This window comes from Saccostrea cucullata, unplaced genomic scaffold (genome assembly GCF_032062105.1).
Source record: "Saccostrea cucullata isolate Sc308-1 unplaced genomic scaffold, CSIRO_AGI_Scuc_v1 ctg74, whole genome shotgun sequence".
NCBI classification, from domain to species: domain Eukaryota; kingdom Metazoa; phylum Mollusca; class Bivalvia; order Ostreida; family Ostreidae; genus Saccostrea; species Saccostrea cuccullata.
Genome location: NW_026934212.1, coordinates 170,332 through 184,516, shown reverse-complemented (window position 1 = coordinate 184,516; position 14,185 = coordinate 170,332). Strand labels below are relative to the sequence as shown.

The window sequence follows — 14,185 nt, the reverse complement described above, 5'->3', positions numbered from 1 at the left end:
CTTCTTTACATTAGTTTTCCTTTATTTAATGTCACTAAACAACAGTTATTTCTGCTCATTAAAACTTCAATGTCTTTAAAAAAAATTCTTGAGGAAGTATGGCAGGTACTCTACCTTGTAGAGGGCAGAGATAACCTGTTTATGTACATCTTTATACCCCCTCCCCCAAACACATTCACTTTTCAACAGTGTTGCTGTAAGCCAACTATAATTTGCATCATTGGGGACGACAAATAGATTTTGCCCATGGCCAAGTGCATGGTCAAATTTCCCTTGTCCTACTTCAATTTTTACTTGTCCCACCGTAAACTATAAATTAAAGACAACACTTATGACAAAATAATTTCAATTTCATTTTAAACAATAAAACATACTTCCCTTAATTCTTTTCTTGTTGTGTACTATCCAGCACTTCATAATCATCACAATGAATTATTTCCTCATCAAATCGAAAAATTTTACAACCTCGAACATGTTGTTTTGATTATTGGTGATACATGTATTTAAAACCCCCTGCCAGTATAAATACTATTACCATACAGGCTGTCGATTGATTGGTTGATTGTATGTTGATTTATGTCCTTCAAAACTGTCAAAACTTTCTCCATTTCTCCAATGCTAATTTAAGTACAAATACATGTACTTGAAACTTTCGGTAAATGAGACAAGATACATGATTTGATGACAAAATTAAAGTGGTTTGCATACGAAGAGTGACAAAGGAAGATAACTCTTACAACAAAATAATTTCAATTTCGTGTACAACTATAACATTTTGAATGATTTATTTAAAGTCACTTGCCCACAGACAAGTGCCTATTAAAAATCCACTTTCCCACCTCTAAAATTCACTAGCCCCGGGCGTCAGACAATTGGGATTTGTCAGCCCTTGATCATCTTTTGTGATTTCACTGATTTGTCAATTTGATATCAATTAATTTTCATGACTGAGGAAACATTCTCTGCAAAGCACAATATTAAATGGTTCACAAGTTAAAGTAGGTAGAGAAATTCATGGCTATTTTTTGTGATTTCACAAGAGTTGGTTACAGTAATCTATAATCTCCATGACTTACCTGCATAGTGATGATGATGTGGGGGATCCTGCATTTGGTGGGGAGGCAGTGGGTGTGGAGGTCTGCTGAATATTGGTTGAGGGTTAGACTGCGAGGTCCAGGGAACACTCTGTCAGAATTTAAATTAAACCTCCTCTAGAATTATTCTTTTTTTAAATGCTCATGAGTTTCTTCTTAAAAAGAACTTGAATAAAACTAAAATAACTTAAATATAAGACTTTTAAAAAAAAACAAAAAAATAAAATCTCTGATGAATATCAATTTTACCTGTGGTAAGATTGCACTATGGGAGCTCTGGGCTGTAGCATCATGGAGGGTTCCCTGGGTCTGAGCAAGGGGGTATCATGGGGTCGCCAATGCTATCTCCTTGTCTGGGAGGGAGCATAACATTTAAAATGAGGGTTTATGTGAATCTTCTGGGGAACTGAAGCAGGAGGAGGGAGGCTCTGGAAATGTAATTATGATAAAAGAAGTTACAACCTTTCCTTTTTATGAAATCATTAAATGTGTCCTACAAACACAATGAATTTTTTTAATCAACAAGAGTGCCCATGGGCCTTATAGGTCACCTGAGTATCATGTAACAACTTTCAAATAATTAAAATTTTTTTGTTTAGTTTTACCCCAGAGGCCATGAAATTCACAATTCACAATTTTGAAAGAGGCACCATTGCTTATCATAATTATAAACTTAATATTTTCATGCTTTCTCTATTTACTTAATACCCAGAGGTAGATCAGAGTAACAAAGAGAAAATGCACTTCCACTTTATAACCAGTTGTGCACCTCACCCCAAAGGAACCACTGACCCTGGGGCCACATATTTCAAAATTTTGCAAATTTTATCATAAAATGGTTGATTAATACTAAAGAGCAGATTTCAAAGCATTAATTTATTTTCAGACTATGTTACCATCCACCCCCCTCCACCCCCGACCCAAGGGGCATAAAAAATAACCCTTTTGCTAGATGCACCTTTCTTCATAACAAATATATATATACTTAGATCATTGGCATAAAATCCAAGAGCAAAGGAATAGATTTTTCAAAGAATTAATGCATTTTCACTATATAATCAATAGAGCCCCGCCCTAACACCAGAAACCCTGACCCTGGGGCCATAAAATTCACAATTTTGGAAGAGGCACTCTTTCTCATCATAACTATGTACTTACTTAGTTTATTTAATACCCAGAAGCAGAGAAGAAGATTTTCAAAGAATTAATGCATTTTCACTATATGATCAATAGAGCCCCGCCCTAACACCAGAATCCAACCCTGGGGCCATAAAATTCACAATTTTGAAAGTGACACTCTTGCTCATCATAACTATGTGCTTAGTTAGTTTATTTAATACCCAGGAGTAGAGAAGAAGATTGTCAAAGAATAAATGCATTTTCACTATATGATCAACAGAGCCCCACCCTAACACCAGAACCCCTGACCCTGGGGCCATAAAATTCAAAATTTTGGAATGACTTGACAACATAACTATGTACTTAGTTAGTTTACTTAATACCCAAGAGCAGAATGAAGATTTTCAAAGAAATAATGCATTTTCACTATATAATCTATATAGCCCCGCCCTAGCACAAGTTTAAGCCATGAATTTCACAATTTTGGTAGAACTCAATGCTCATGACAATCATGCCAACAGTTTGACTGCTTGATGTCCAGGAGTAAAAGATTTTTAAAGATTGCAATAATTTTGGTGGTTTTGGCCCCACCCCTCAGGCCCCAAGGGGGCGGGGACCGTAAAATTCACAATTTTTGTTCCCCTTCAGCCATAGATGCTGTATACTAAAGAATGAGTGCACTTAAGAACGTCATTTGGAACCTTTTTGGCTGACTATTTTAAGCTTAACATTACAATATATCACAAAATTAATCTATAATTAATGTGCAAGCATATGCTTTTGATATTTATTTCCAGAATTTTTTGTCATATATATTTCTATAATTACAGAAAATGTAATTGAAAAGAACATGTAAAAGCCTTAAATTCCGGAAATTTGAAAGGGGTCACTTTCGAATCTAAGGTATCCACATATAGGCGGAGACATTTAAACCGCTTGGTTGTGGAATGTAAACATTGGCAAATGATTTTTTCGCACTATGAATTTAAATGGAGAAGAGAGAGATCGTGTTGATTTTATTGTGCACAACTATTAAATGATTATAATATTAAGGGATGGGGTAGATGTCTCGATCGCTCTGCAGACCATAGTATAGAGGCGACATAAGCCTATACTTGTACTTACTCAAATGACAATGTCAATACCAGAATTCTTTCAAAACACCCCTAATGAAGAGCATAAAGTTAAATAAGAGACATATTTATTTATCTTAAAATTTGCGCAAAAATCTCCCATAGTTTGAATTTGGAAGTACGCGATAGATACTGTCAAAACAGAGACTTAAACACAATGAAATTTTCAATGAAAGCGTTAGCGTATCGATCAGCAGAATGTCATGTGAGTAAGGTAATTATAATATCAATCGCTGATGCTCGGTGACCTGTTAATTTAGTAGCTATCTCGACCCTAGTTTGGGGACATTTTTTTTAAAATTAGATATGAGCCGCAACTTGGCCAACATTGTCCTTTGGATATGTATAAGTTTAAGTTAAAATATACATTCTGTGCAAATAAGAAAAATGGCCAAGTTGCAGCTCGATGTAAACAAAGTCGTTGAAAACTGATATGCATATGAATAACAATAGAAATGATACAAAACTGTTAGACCCCTGTCTCAAAAGCTAGTGTCCCTCGGCATTAATTAATACTTTCATGTAATATAATATACCAAAACCTGCTCGTAAGATATTGTTCAATACCTATAAAACATACATTTAATGAATTTTGGAATTTTATTTTGCGCAAAACATCGGGATCCAACTCTCATAGCTTAAGTGCAGTCATTCTTTGGTTGAAATTGGTTCAGTGGTTTCAGAGAAGAAGCTGAAAATGTTCAAATGTTAACACACCACGTGACGACGGACGAAACACAATGAATTCACCTTTTTGACCTATAAAAAGGTGTCAAACTTTTTTCATAATCATGTGAAAATTCAAGTATCAATAGCTCTTTTCTAAATCAAAATATGTTGAATTACACTAACCTGCTGAGGCTGGCTCAGTGGAGGAGGGAGTTCCTGTGAAAAACTGGTTGGGTAGTGGTTATGCTGGAAATTATGATTAGTTGGTGGAACTCTCTGATCCAAATCCCTCCTCTGGGGACCATTTCGGTTTGAGAAGCCTCCTCTATTGGAGAAGCCTCCTCTTCCTTGAGACCCTCCTGGATATCCTCCCCTCCCTGACATTCCACCTCTACCCCTGCCCCGCCCTCTGTGGGACTTATTATGGGATTTATTGAACTGCTCTATCTCTTCTTCTTGTTCTTTGGATATTTCTGAAAATATCATTTTTACATCAATATGCATCAAGCATTGACATATTCTGAATAGTTTGATATGTATCTCGAAAATCTCTTACTTGTTTGTGACTGCTCAGTTTGGACTTATCCAATGTATCTTGAATATCTCCTACTGGTTTGTGATTGGTCAATATGGACTTACCTAATGTATCTGGAATATCTACTACTGGTTTTTGATTGCTCAGTTTGTACTTATCTAGCATATCTGGAATTATCAATATCTCCTACTGGTTTGTGATTGGTCAAACTGGACTAACCCAATGTATCTGGAATACCTCTTACTGGTATATAATTGGTCAGTTTGGACTAACCCAATGTATCTGGAATATCTCCTCCTAGTTTGTGATTGGTCAGGACTTACCCAATGTATCTGGAATATCTCCTACTGGTTTGATTGGTCAGGACTTACCCATTGTTTCTGGAATATCTCCTACTGGTTTGTGATTTTGGATTTTAAAAATTGAGTTTGGACTTACCTAGCGTATCTGGAATATCTCCTACTGGTTTGTGACTGGTCAGTTTGGACTTACCTAGAGTATCTGGAATATCTCCTCCCAGTTTGTGATTGGTCAGTTTGACAGTCTGCTGACGTTCGGTCCTGAATCGCCCTCGCCTATCGTCCTCATGATCACTTTCCTCGCTTTCTTCACTGCTTTCCTGACCTCTGTCCACAGACACCTGCAAACAAAATTTTTTTTATGACAAAAGACCTAAAACCAAAATGTTCATAACATTAACATCTCTTTAATGTGATTTAAACTTTTATTGTTGTCCAATAACATGCAAGTTTTTAATAATTCCATGTAAATGAATTTTTACATTTACATTTTTACATGATTTTAACATTTAGTTTAAAAAAAATAAAGTATCAACATGATCAATATGTGAAATCAAAATAAATCTTGCTTTTATAAAAAGACTTTCTGATAATGCCCTGATTAATTTTTATAAAAGAATTAACTGCAGTTTTGAAAATGTAAACCTGTCAATCAAATGCCCTGATCTCTTTTTGTACCTCTAAATTGGAGACATCTGATTGGTCCTCCATGCCTTCCTCCTCTCTCTGACTGACCACCACATGTGGTGTATGCACTGCAGACTTTGAACTTACTTCAAATGGTTTAGTAAACTTAAAATTTTCCGGCTCTTCCCCCTGTGAAACAAATTTTCTCAAATCAGAATTTTTAAATTCCAGGAATAAAGGAACAGTGGCAATTGTCTGATGAAAACAGAAGATTGCTTTTGCAAGTGTACGAGGGTTGATCCAAAAGTTCGTGGAATTTCTTCGTAAAATTTCATAGTGATTAGATGAAAGCAAACAACAGGCATGTTAATAATATGGAGTCATAATGCAACAATATTGGAAAATTTCATCATTTTCCAATTACCAATAAGGTCACACGAGCTTTCTGAAAATGGAATGTTGTGAAACCCGGGGGAGACTTCGACGTAACGTAAAGTTGTATATGCCACGTCGCGTTATAGAGGCATCAAGCCCTAATGTCCAATTTGACTATGTATTTCTACAAAATACCGCCCTTTTCTCCATTTTCTTTTTCTCAAGAAAAGCATAATTATCCTCTTGCACCAACTTATCTTCATTTTTCACTCATATTTCAAAATACTACCCATCTTTCCATATGATGTTCCAATTTCAGTAACAATGTCAAGGACAGCACGGCAACCGGCAACGTCCATTAACGCTTTAAATTTGTCTAGGGGGATACGCACTTAAAACAGAGCCCCCCCAAAAGCGGACCACGCCTTTAATCAACGTCCATGGAAGTTCTATTTTTCTAAATTTCTTATGCCACTAGGAAACCAGTAGCTAAATGCATTTTTCCCAAGCCTATGTCAATAATATACGCGTTTAAGATAGAGTGATCCCGGGATTTTTACAAAACGTATGACTTGACCGAAATTTGACGTAGTCTAATAACTTAAAGATGAACAATAAATCATCAACTTATAAACTAAATGTCCAGTAAATTCAGTAAAACTCTCACACAAAGGTTTATAAAAGATCAAGCAATCGTAATAATGACATAATTTTGGATTTATATACCACATAAGGCTGTTTAATTCTCATTTCACGTATTAAGAATTTAAACTATAATAAACGCGTTGATGTCTCCCCCGCATTTCCAAACAACCGTTTCTATGGCAATTGCCATAGAGTTACTATCAAAGATATTTTAAATGTTTTTCAATTTAAAATATTCATCAAGTGTCTATAATTTCATTTGTAATTTTCAACCAATTCCACTTAAAAATGAATAAATTATGAAGAAATTCCACGAACTTTTGGATCAACCCTCGTAGTTGCCTTGTGAATAAAAATTTAGATTTTTTTAATTGTGACCCAACCTGACTGCTGTCCAGAATTGCCTCTGTCACTCCAGAATCATCAAATTCAAAATCTTCCTCTGGATCCTCCAAGATAAGCACTGGTTCTGGTTCAGGATCACTAAATCTGAAAAAAAAATTCTAAGATAAAACAGATCATTTCAATAATCCATCTTACACGTCTTCGGATAAAATGTTACTGTTCAAAAATCTGTTTAAATGGGGAAAATTTGTTTTGACAAGAGCTTCTGCCAAGAAATTCTAGAAAACTTACACAATTGGGGTTATCTTTTGTTTAGCTGAATTTGCTCCTGAACCTGTGTTTCCTGTTTTCTTTGTAGACACATTATCACTGGGCACTCCATTTCTACTGATGGTTGTTTTATTGGGCACTTTGTTTGTAACACTTGAGTTGAGAGATTTGACAGGTTTATTTGTTGAGGTCAGGGATTTCTTATTCTCGGTAACTGATGTCTGTGGTTTTGATGGAATCGGCAATGATTCATCATCAGACTCTAATAAAGCATCTTCATCTAATTCCTCATCATCATCTGCCTGTCATCAAAAATTAGAAACACTCTAGTCATTAATATATCACAATACAGTAAAACTGGATTACAGTGAAGTCCTTTGAAACTGTGAATTTACTTTGAGCCATAATTTAAAATATGTTTCTTTGCCATTTACCGACCCAGATTTTTAGGAATGGGTAGGTAGGTAGGAACAATATTTCATTTTTTTCTTCTTGACTTCAAATCAGATTACTATTAAAATAAAAATAAAATCAATATGTTCATGTAGATATTCTTTGTTACTGAAACTTACGCTTCATGGAACAAAATGTACTAGTACATAGAGAAATATCTATTGACAATAAAAAAAATGTGTAATTGAAAAGTGGAATAAAATATTTTGAGAGGGTCTAATTTTCGTGGGTCAGTCAGCTAAGGACAAACAAACAATATTTTAATTTAGGCCTTGCTAGATCCATTATTTCTAATTCACACGTTTCTTAATAATATACATTTAATTTTCATCAAATAAAATGCAAATCCACCAAAACTGTTTTTTGTCTTATGATTGACTACTATTCACATTCAGGAAAGTATAAAAATTACAAATTATATCATATTCCAGAACAAGCTTTCTTTAAAATTTTAAATATACATGTATATTATTATTCATAAAATGGTCTTTGTGATCATGTTAAATATTATTCAAAATTCTGAGAACTGAAAACATTCATTATAAAACACAAAATATGTTAATTTTTCACTCTCACAGACATTAATTTTTTCTAGCTGCAGGGCATATAAAATCAATTTTCTATATATTAAATTATATACTGAAATTCATATAAATGTCAGAGTTCATTTCAGGATGAGATAAGTTTTTTTTTTAAATAAATCTATAAGTAGCCATACCTTGAACTTTGTGTTGATACTTAAAAGCTCATCATCTTCATCACTGCAGAAGAAAACATAGGTAATCAGAGATTACAGAGCTCACCTCAACGAATGTTGTCTTTAAGTAAGGCAAAGTCACACAATTAACCAACAAAAAGTATACATTCCAAAAATGAAAATATTTTTAAAAGCAATTTTGATCTGATACTTTGAAATAGACCTACATAAAAAATTTAAACTACTTCTTCTTCATGAAAATGTAATGAAAATCCAGCATCTGAAGCAAATTTGAGAGTTTTCATCTCTTGATGCAGCATTTGTGCAAGTTTGGTTTATACAATGTTATATAAGCCTTATAGTTTTTGGTAATAGACCTGCAACCATAACTTTTACCTTGTCTAATATATGAAAAATGTATGTCCAATTCAGCATCCGAAGCAAGTCCATTAGTGTGCATCCTTAGATGTATCATCCATGCAAGTTTGCTCATTATAGGGCTCATAGTTTATTGGAAATGAAACATGCATCAAAACTAACATTTTCACTCATCCACAAAAAGTAGGTCAGATTCAGCATCCGAAGCAAGCCTGGAAGTATGCATCCTTAGATGTATCATCTATGCAAGATTGGTCATTAAAGAACTCACAGTTCCTTGGAAATGAAACCTGCACCAAAAACTTTTAACTAATCACTCAACCGGAAAATGTAGGTCAGATTCAGCATCCGAAGCAAGCCTGGTAGTGTGCATCCTTAGATGTATCATCCATGCAAGTTTGGTCAACATAGGGCTTAAAGTTACTTGCAAATGAAACCTGCACCAACAACATTAACCTGTTCGCTCAACTGGAAAATGTAGGTCAGATTCAGCATCCGAAGCAAGCCCGGTAGTATGCATCCTTAGATGTATCATCCATGCAAGTGTGGTCAACATAGGGCTTATAGTTACTTTGAAATGAAACCTGCACCAAAAAATTTAACCTGTTCACTCAACTGGAAAATGTAGGTCAGATTCAGCATCCGAAGCAAGCCCGGTAGTATGCATCCTTAGATGTATCATCCATGCAAGTTTGGTCAACATAGGGCTTATAGTTACTTGGAAATGAAACCTGCACCAAAATTTTAACCTGTTCACTCAACTGGAAAATGTAGGTCAGATTCAGCATCCGATGCAAGCCCGGTAGTATGCATCCTTAGATGTATCATCCATGCAAGTTTGGTCAACATAGGGCTTATAGTTACTTGGAAATGAAACCTGCACCAAAAACTTTTAACTAATCACTCAGCCGGAAAATGTAGGTCAGATTCAGCATCCGAAGCAAGCCTGGTAGTGTGCATCCTTAGATGTATCATCCATGCAAGTTTGGTCAACATAGGGCTTAAAGTTACTTGCAAATGAAACCTGCACCAACAACATTAACCTGTTCGCTCAACTGGAAAATGTAGGTCAGATTCAGCATCCGAAGCAAGCCCGGTAGTATGCATCCTTAGATGTATCATCTATGCAAGATTGGTCATTAAAGAACTCATAGTTCCTTGGAAATGAAACCTGCACCAAAATTTTAACCTGTTCACTAAACCGGAAAATGTCGGTCAGATTCAGCATCCGAAGCAAGCCCGGTACTATGCATCCTTAGATGTATCATCCATGCAAGTTTGGTCAACATAGGGTTTATAGTTACTTGGAAATGAAACCTACACCAAAAACTTTAACCTGTTCACTCAACCGGAAAATGTAGGTCAGATTCAGCATCCGAAGCAAGCCCGGTAGTATGCATCCTTAGATGTATCATCCATGCAAGTTTGGTCAACATAGGGCTTATAGTTACTTGGAAATGAAACCCACACCAAAAACTGCACCAAAAATGTTAACCTGCTCCAAAAACATTAACCTGGTAATTCCTTTGCTGAAATTGCAGCATCTGAAACTTTGTCTGGTACAATAAAACACACTAAAACCATCTTCCATGCATGTCTAATCAGTATAGGACACAGAAGTAATTAAAAAGAAAACTGCTCCAAAAAACTTAACCTTAACCTGGGACGCCGACGCCGAGGGTATCACATAAGCTCCCCCCAACTTCGTTGAGGTGAGCTAAAAAGAAACCATACACTATCAAAACAGTTTACCAGTAATTTATGTACTTGTCTGGGTATAATTCAACAAAGTTCAGGCTCATATCAAACATCCAAAACATTTCTAATTCCATGCTAAATTTTATAATCAAATTATGAAAATAAACAATGATACCAAGTTACTCAGATTATGAACAGGGTTTGACACTAAGGCACCTCTGACAGACAGTAATATGTTGATGCTATGATTGTTGGGGCGAGAGAAATTGTGTATTACTGGATACCAAATAACTTTTAAAATAGACCAGCCTCTTTAAAGTGCAAACAACATTTAGAACACTACACAGTGGTTGAATTTTAAATACTTAACATTCTACGGCCCTATACTACAGGGCTATTTGGAGGCAGTGATGGGTAAGTCAAGTATCAGTATAGGAGAGAAGTAAGGATTGATGTTTGAGAAATTTCGGATGGATAAAGCAGAGAGCTACCAATCCAAGCGTTGTAAAAAACCTTCAATTTATGCCACCGATTCTTTGTCACTCAATTCCTATATTAATTATTATTTCTGGTATTTTATGCTTTCATCAGCCTTAATTGTGGTATATGATCATTAGCCATTAATTCATATCTTATTCCTGATATTTTATTTACCTTTCAACAGTTCCAAAAGGCTGTCTTTGGTAAGGAATGTTAAAATGAGATTTTTTTAAAACCCAAATTTCTCAACCATTAATGACTGTTTCCGACCGTTGAAAGGTAAATACTTACATTTCCAATGTCTTTGTTCGAGAAAACATTACAAATAGTTAATGTACTTTATATACCCATTTATGTACTGGTTAATCGATAGGGGCGGGTAAAAAAAAAAATCACGTGCGGGGCAGGACAAATAGGGTCAAGAAGCGGGGCTTCTAGCACGTGAATTGGCGGAATCAATCCCATGTATATATAAGGAATAAGTGTCAGATTTTCCAATTTCATGACGATGATCAATCAATTGCAGGGCTCCCACTGGACCGAAAATATTTTTCGCCACTTATCGCGACAAAATGAAAGGCATTATTACATCTGATTTCTCGACAATGCAATGCACTTTATGTTATTCCTTTTTTTATTATGTTTATCACAGATATTGTTTTAAAATTGTTATGTTTAAAGCTTATGGTAGTGTCCATTTAAAAAAATAAATAAAGTTGGAATGTTTCCCTACTTTCGGTTAAAAAAAAAAAACGATCTCCATAGATCCAGATTTTGTTGATAAATGTTTTTTTTATTTACTAACTTCATCTCCTAATAACACTTTATCCCCCCTTGTTTAATCCAAGTTATATTATTTCAAGCAATTTTGTAACCCTTTATTGCTCCAGGCTAGTTACCTAGTCAGCTGTGTTCGTTCAAGCGAGACGTGATTTCCTACATGTAGGTTTCAATTTTCACACCTCTGCTGAATTAAATAAACAATGGGAGTTATCTGTATACATTGAATAAACAAAGGAGCTAACCAGGACTATACAATTTGTGTACATGGTACATCTAAAAAAAATCATTTTCGCCACTTATGAATTTCTTTTCGCCACTTTTGAAAAAAATTCGCAATTGGCGACAATGGCGAATCACAGCTCGAGCCCTGATCAATTGGCTTGCATGATAATTTTATGCATAAATGCCTTTGGTGTTTATCACGGTTGTGGTTAACCACTCGCCCACTCGCCAATGCGATTAAAATTTCAAGTGGGCGATGAAGAAATCAAAATTTGATCGCCCACATGGCGAGCGTCTTGTTCCCGGAACATGACCGAGCTTTGTTTGTATTTTTATAATCCACTTCCTTTTTTCATAACAAACACTACGCTAACCAAGACTTTTGGTGTCGTGTGCAAACTATTATATTTGTATACGATACAAGCACTTGCATGACCTAGACGTATGCCCTAGTGAAACCAATAATGTGGCGGTTTAGAAAAGCAGAATTTTCAAATATTTTGTTGATGAGGTATGTGGGCCTGTAAATCACATTGTGGGCCCCTAAACTTTGAAAAGTAAGGGGCCCACATGGCTCCTAGGATGTAAATGGTTAACCACAACCATGGTTTATGCAAATTATCACGCACGCCAATCGATTGATCAGATAATGAAATCGAAAAATAAGACAGTTATTCCTTAAACAAAGCAGGGCTCGAGCTGTGATTCGCCATTGTCGCCAAATGCGAATTTTTTTCAAAAGTGGCGAAAAGAAATTCATAAATGGCGAAAATGAATTTTGATGTACCATGTACAAAATTTGTGTAGTCCTGGTTAGCTCCTTTGTTTATTCAATGTATACAGATAAATCCCTTTGTTTATTTAATTTAATGAGGTCTGAAAACTGAACCCTACATGTAGGAAGTCACGTCTCGCTTGAACGAACACAGCTGACTAGGTAACTGGCCTGGAGCAATAAAGGGTTACAAAATTGCTTGAAATATAATTTGGATTAAACAAGGGAGGATAAAGTGTTATTAGGAGATGAAGTTAGTAAATAAAAGATTTTTATTAACAAAATCTGGGTCTATGTAAATCGTTTTTTTAAACCGAAAGTAGGGAAACATGACGGAAATTGTAAAGAATGGCTTCAAATTTTATCTAATGAAAATTGAAAAATGTGTAAATTAATATACCATAAACTGAAAAAGAGTGAAAAAGAAATTGGTTTGGAAACAGAATTATCTTTAATTAGTAAGTTCCACTGAATTATTTACAATAACATGAGCTTGCATATTAAACCCTTGAGCATGTTGAGTCTCCAAGTTATTAATTGATAATAAAGTCAAGTTTCAAACCTAATTTTCATTACTTTTTAATAACTTTTTTTCACAATTGATTAATGAAATGATGAAAATTTTGATCCATTTTTAAAAAATGTCATATTTTTACTAGGTCTGTAGCCCCCCCCCCCCCTCCCCCCCTTCCCAGGCGCAAAAATATAAACAAGAGGACATTTTCTGTCAAGAGTTGGCTGATATCAATTCAATATCAAATTATTTGTATAATTAGTTTTTTTTCTTTTTTTTAAATGGATACTACCATAATTAAAGCTTTAAACATTATAATTTTAAAACAATGTCTGTGTCAGATAAACATAATAAAAAAATGAATAACATAAAGTGCATTGTATTGTCGAGAAATCAGAAGTAAGTATGCCTTTCCTATTGTCGCGAAAAGTGGCGAAAAATATTTTCGGTCCAGTGGGAGCCCTGAAACAAAGTATCAATCATAAAAATAAAATATTTGAGTAATTATCTGATACAATTCTAAAGGGAAAGCATAAAATACCAGAAATAATACCTGAAGTGAGCGACAAAAAATAGATGGCATAAATCGAGAGTTTTTAAAATGCTTGGATCTGTAGCTCTCTGCTTTATCTGTCCAAATTTTCTCAAGCAGAGAGCTACAGTACAGTTCTGCAGCTACCTCAGAAAGTGTGAAAAAAAAACATCACCATAACTCGAAGGTTTTCGCTTGGATCTTTAGCTTTCTAATATCATTATAACTGTCTGAATTTTCTCAAACAGAGGGCTATAGTTTAGTAGTTAATATATTGCTATCTACCTGTCCCATGAAATTTCTGTCGGTCGCTTAAAAGACATGATTTTGCTAATATTCTTGCTTCATAGCTGATATTCTATCAAAATCTGCAAAGACAAGAAGAAAATGTTGAACATAATTCGTACAATAAGACGGTTTGCATAAAAAATATTGAATGTTTAAAAACTAAAAATACCACAGCAGAAATTGAATTTCAATTCAGGACAGCTAACAGGCTAAATGCGTGACTGCTTCTCTCTACAAATTTGTTTCGCATGGTT

The 14,185-nt window shown here is 34.9% G+C and overlaps 1 protein-coding gene across 1 annotated transcript in view; it reads right to left on the bottom strand.

The window, feature by feature from the left end:
* Positions 1-13,983, bottom strand: part of LOC134240176 (RNA-binding protein 33-like) — a 34,942-nt gene extending 20,959 nt beyond the window's left edge. Inside the window, exons 1-10 of the mRNA XM_062722285.1 lie at positions 13,929-13,983; positions 8,283-8,325; positions 7,133-7,413; positions 6,880-6,985; positions 5,528-5,665; positions 5,043-5,190; positions 4,199-4,488; positions 1,437-1,522; positions 1,262-1,271; positions 1,077-1,185 (exon numbers count right to left, since the gene is read on the bottom strand). Coding sequence (XP_062578269.1) covers positions 1,077-1,185; positions 1,262-1,271; positions 1,437-1,522; positions 4,199-4,488; positions 5,043-5,190; positions 5,528-5,665; positions 6,880-6,985; positions 7,133-7,413; positions 8,283-8,325; positions 13,929-13,966 — 1,249 coding nt within the window. The 5' untranslated portion in view covers positions 13,967-13,983. The remainder of the gene's footprint in view (positions 1-1,076; positions 1,186-1,261; positions 1,272-1,436; positions 1,523-4,198; positions 4,489-5,042; positions 5,191-5,527; positions 5,666-6,879; positions 6,986-7,132; positions 7,414-8,282; positions 8,326-13,928) is intronic.
* Between the last annotated feature and the right edge of the window lie 202 nt (positions 13,984-14,185).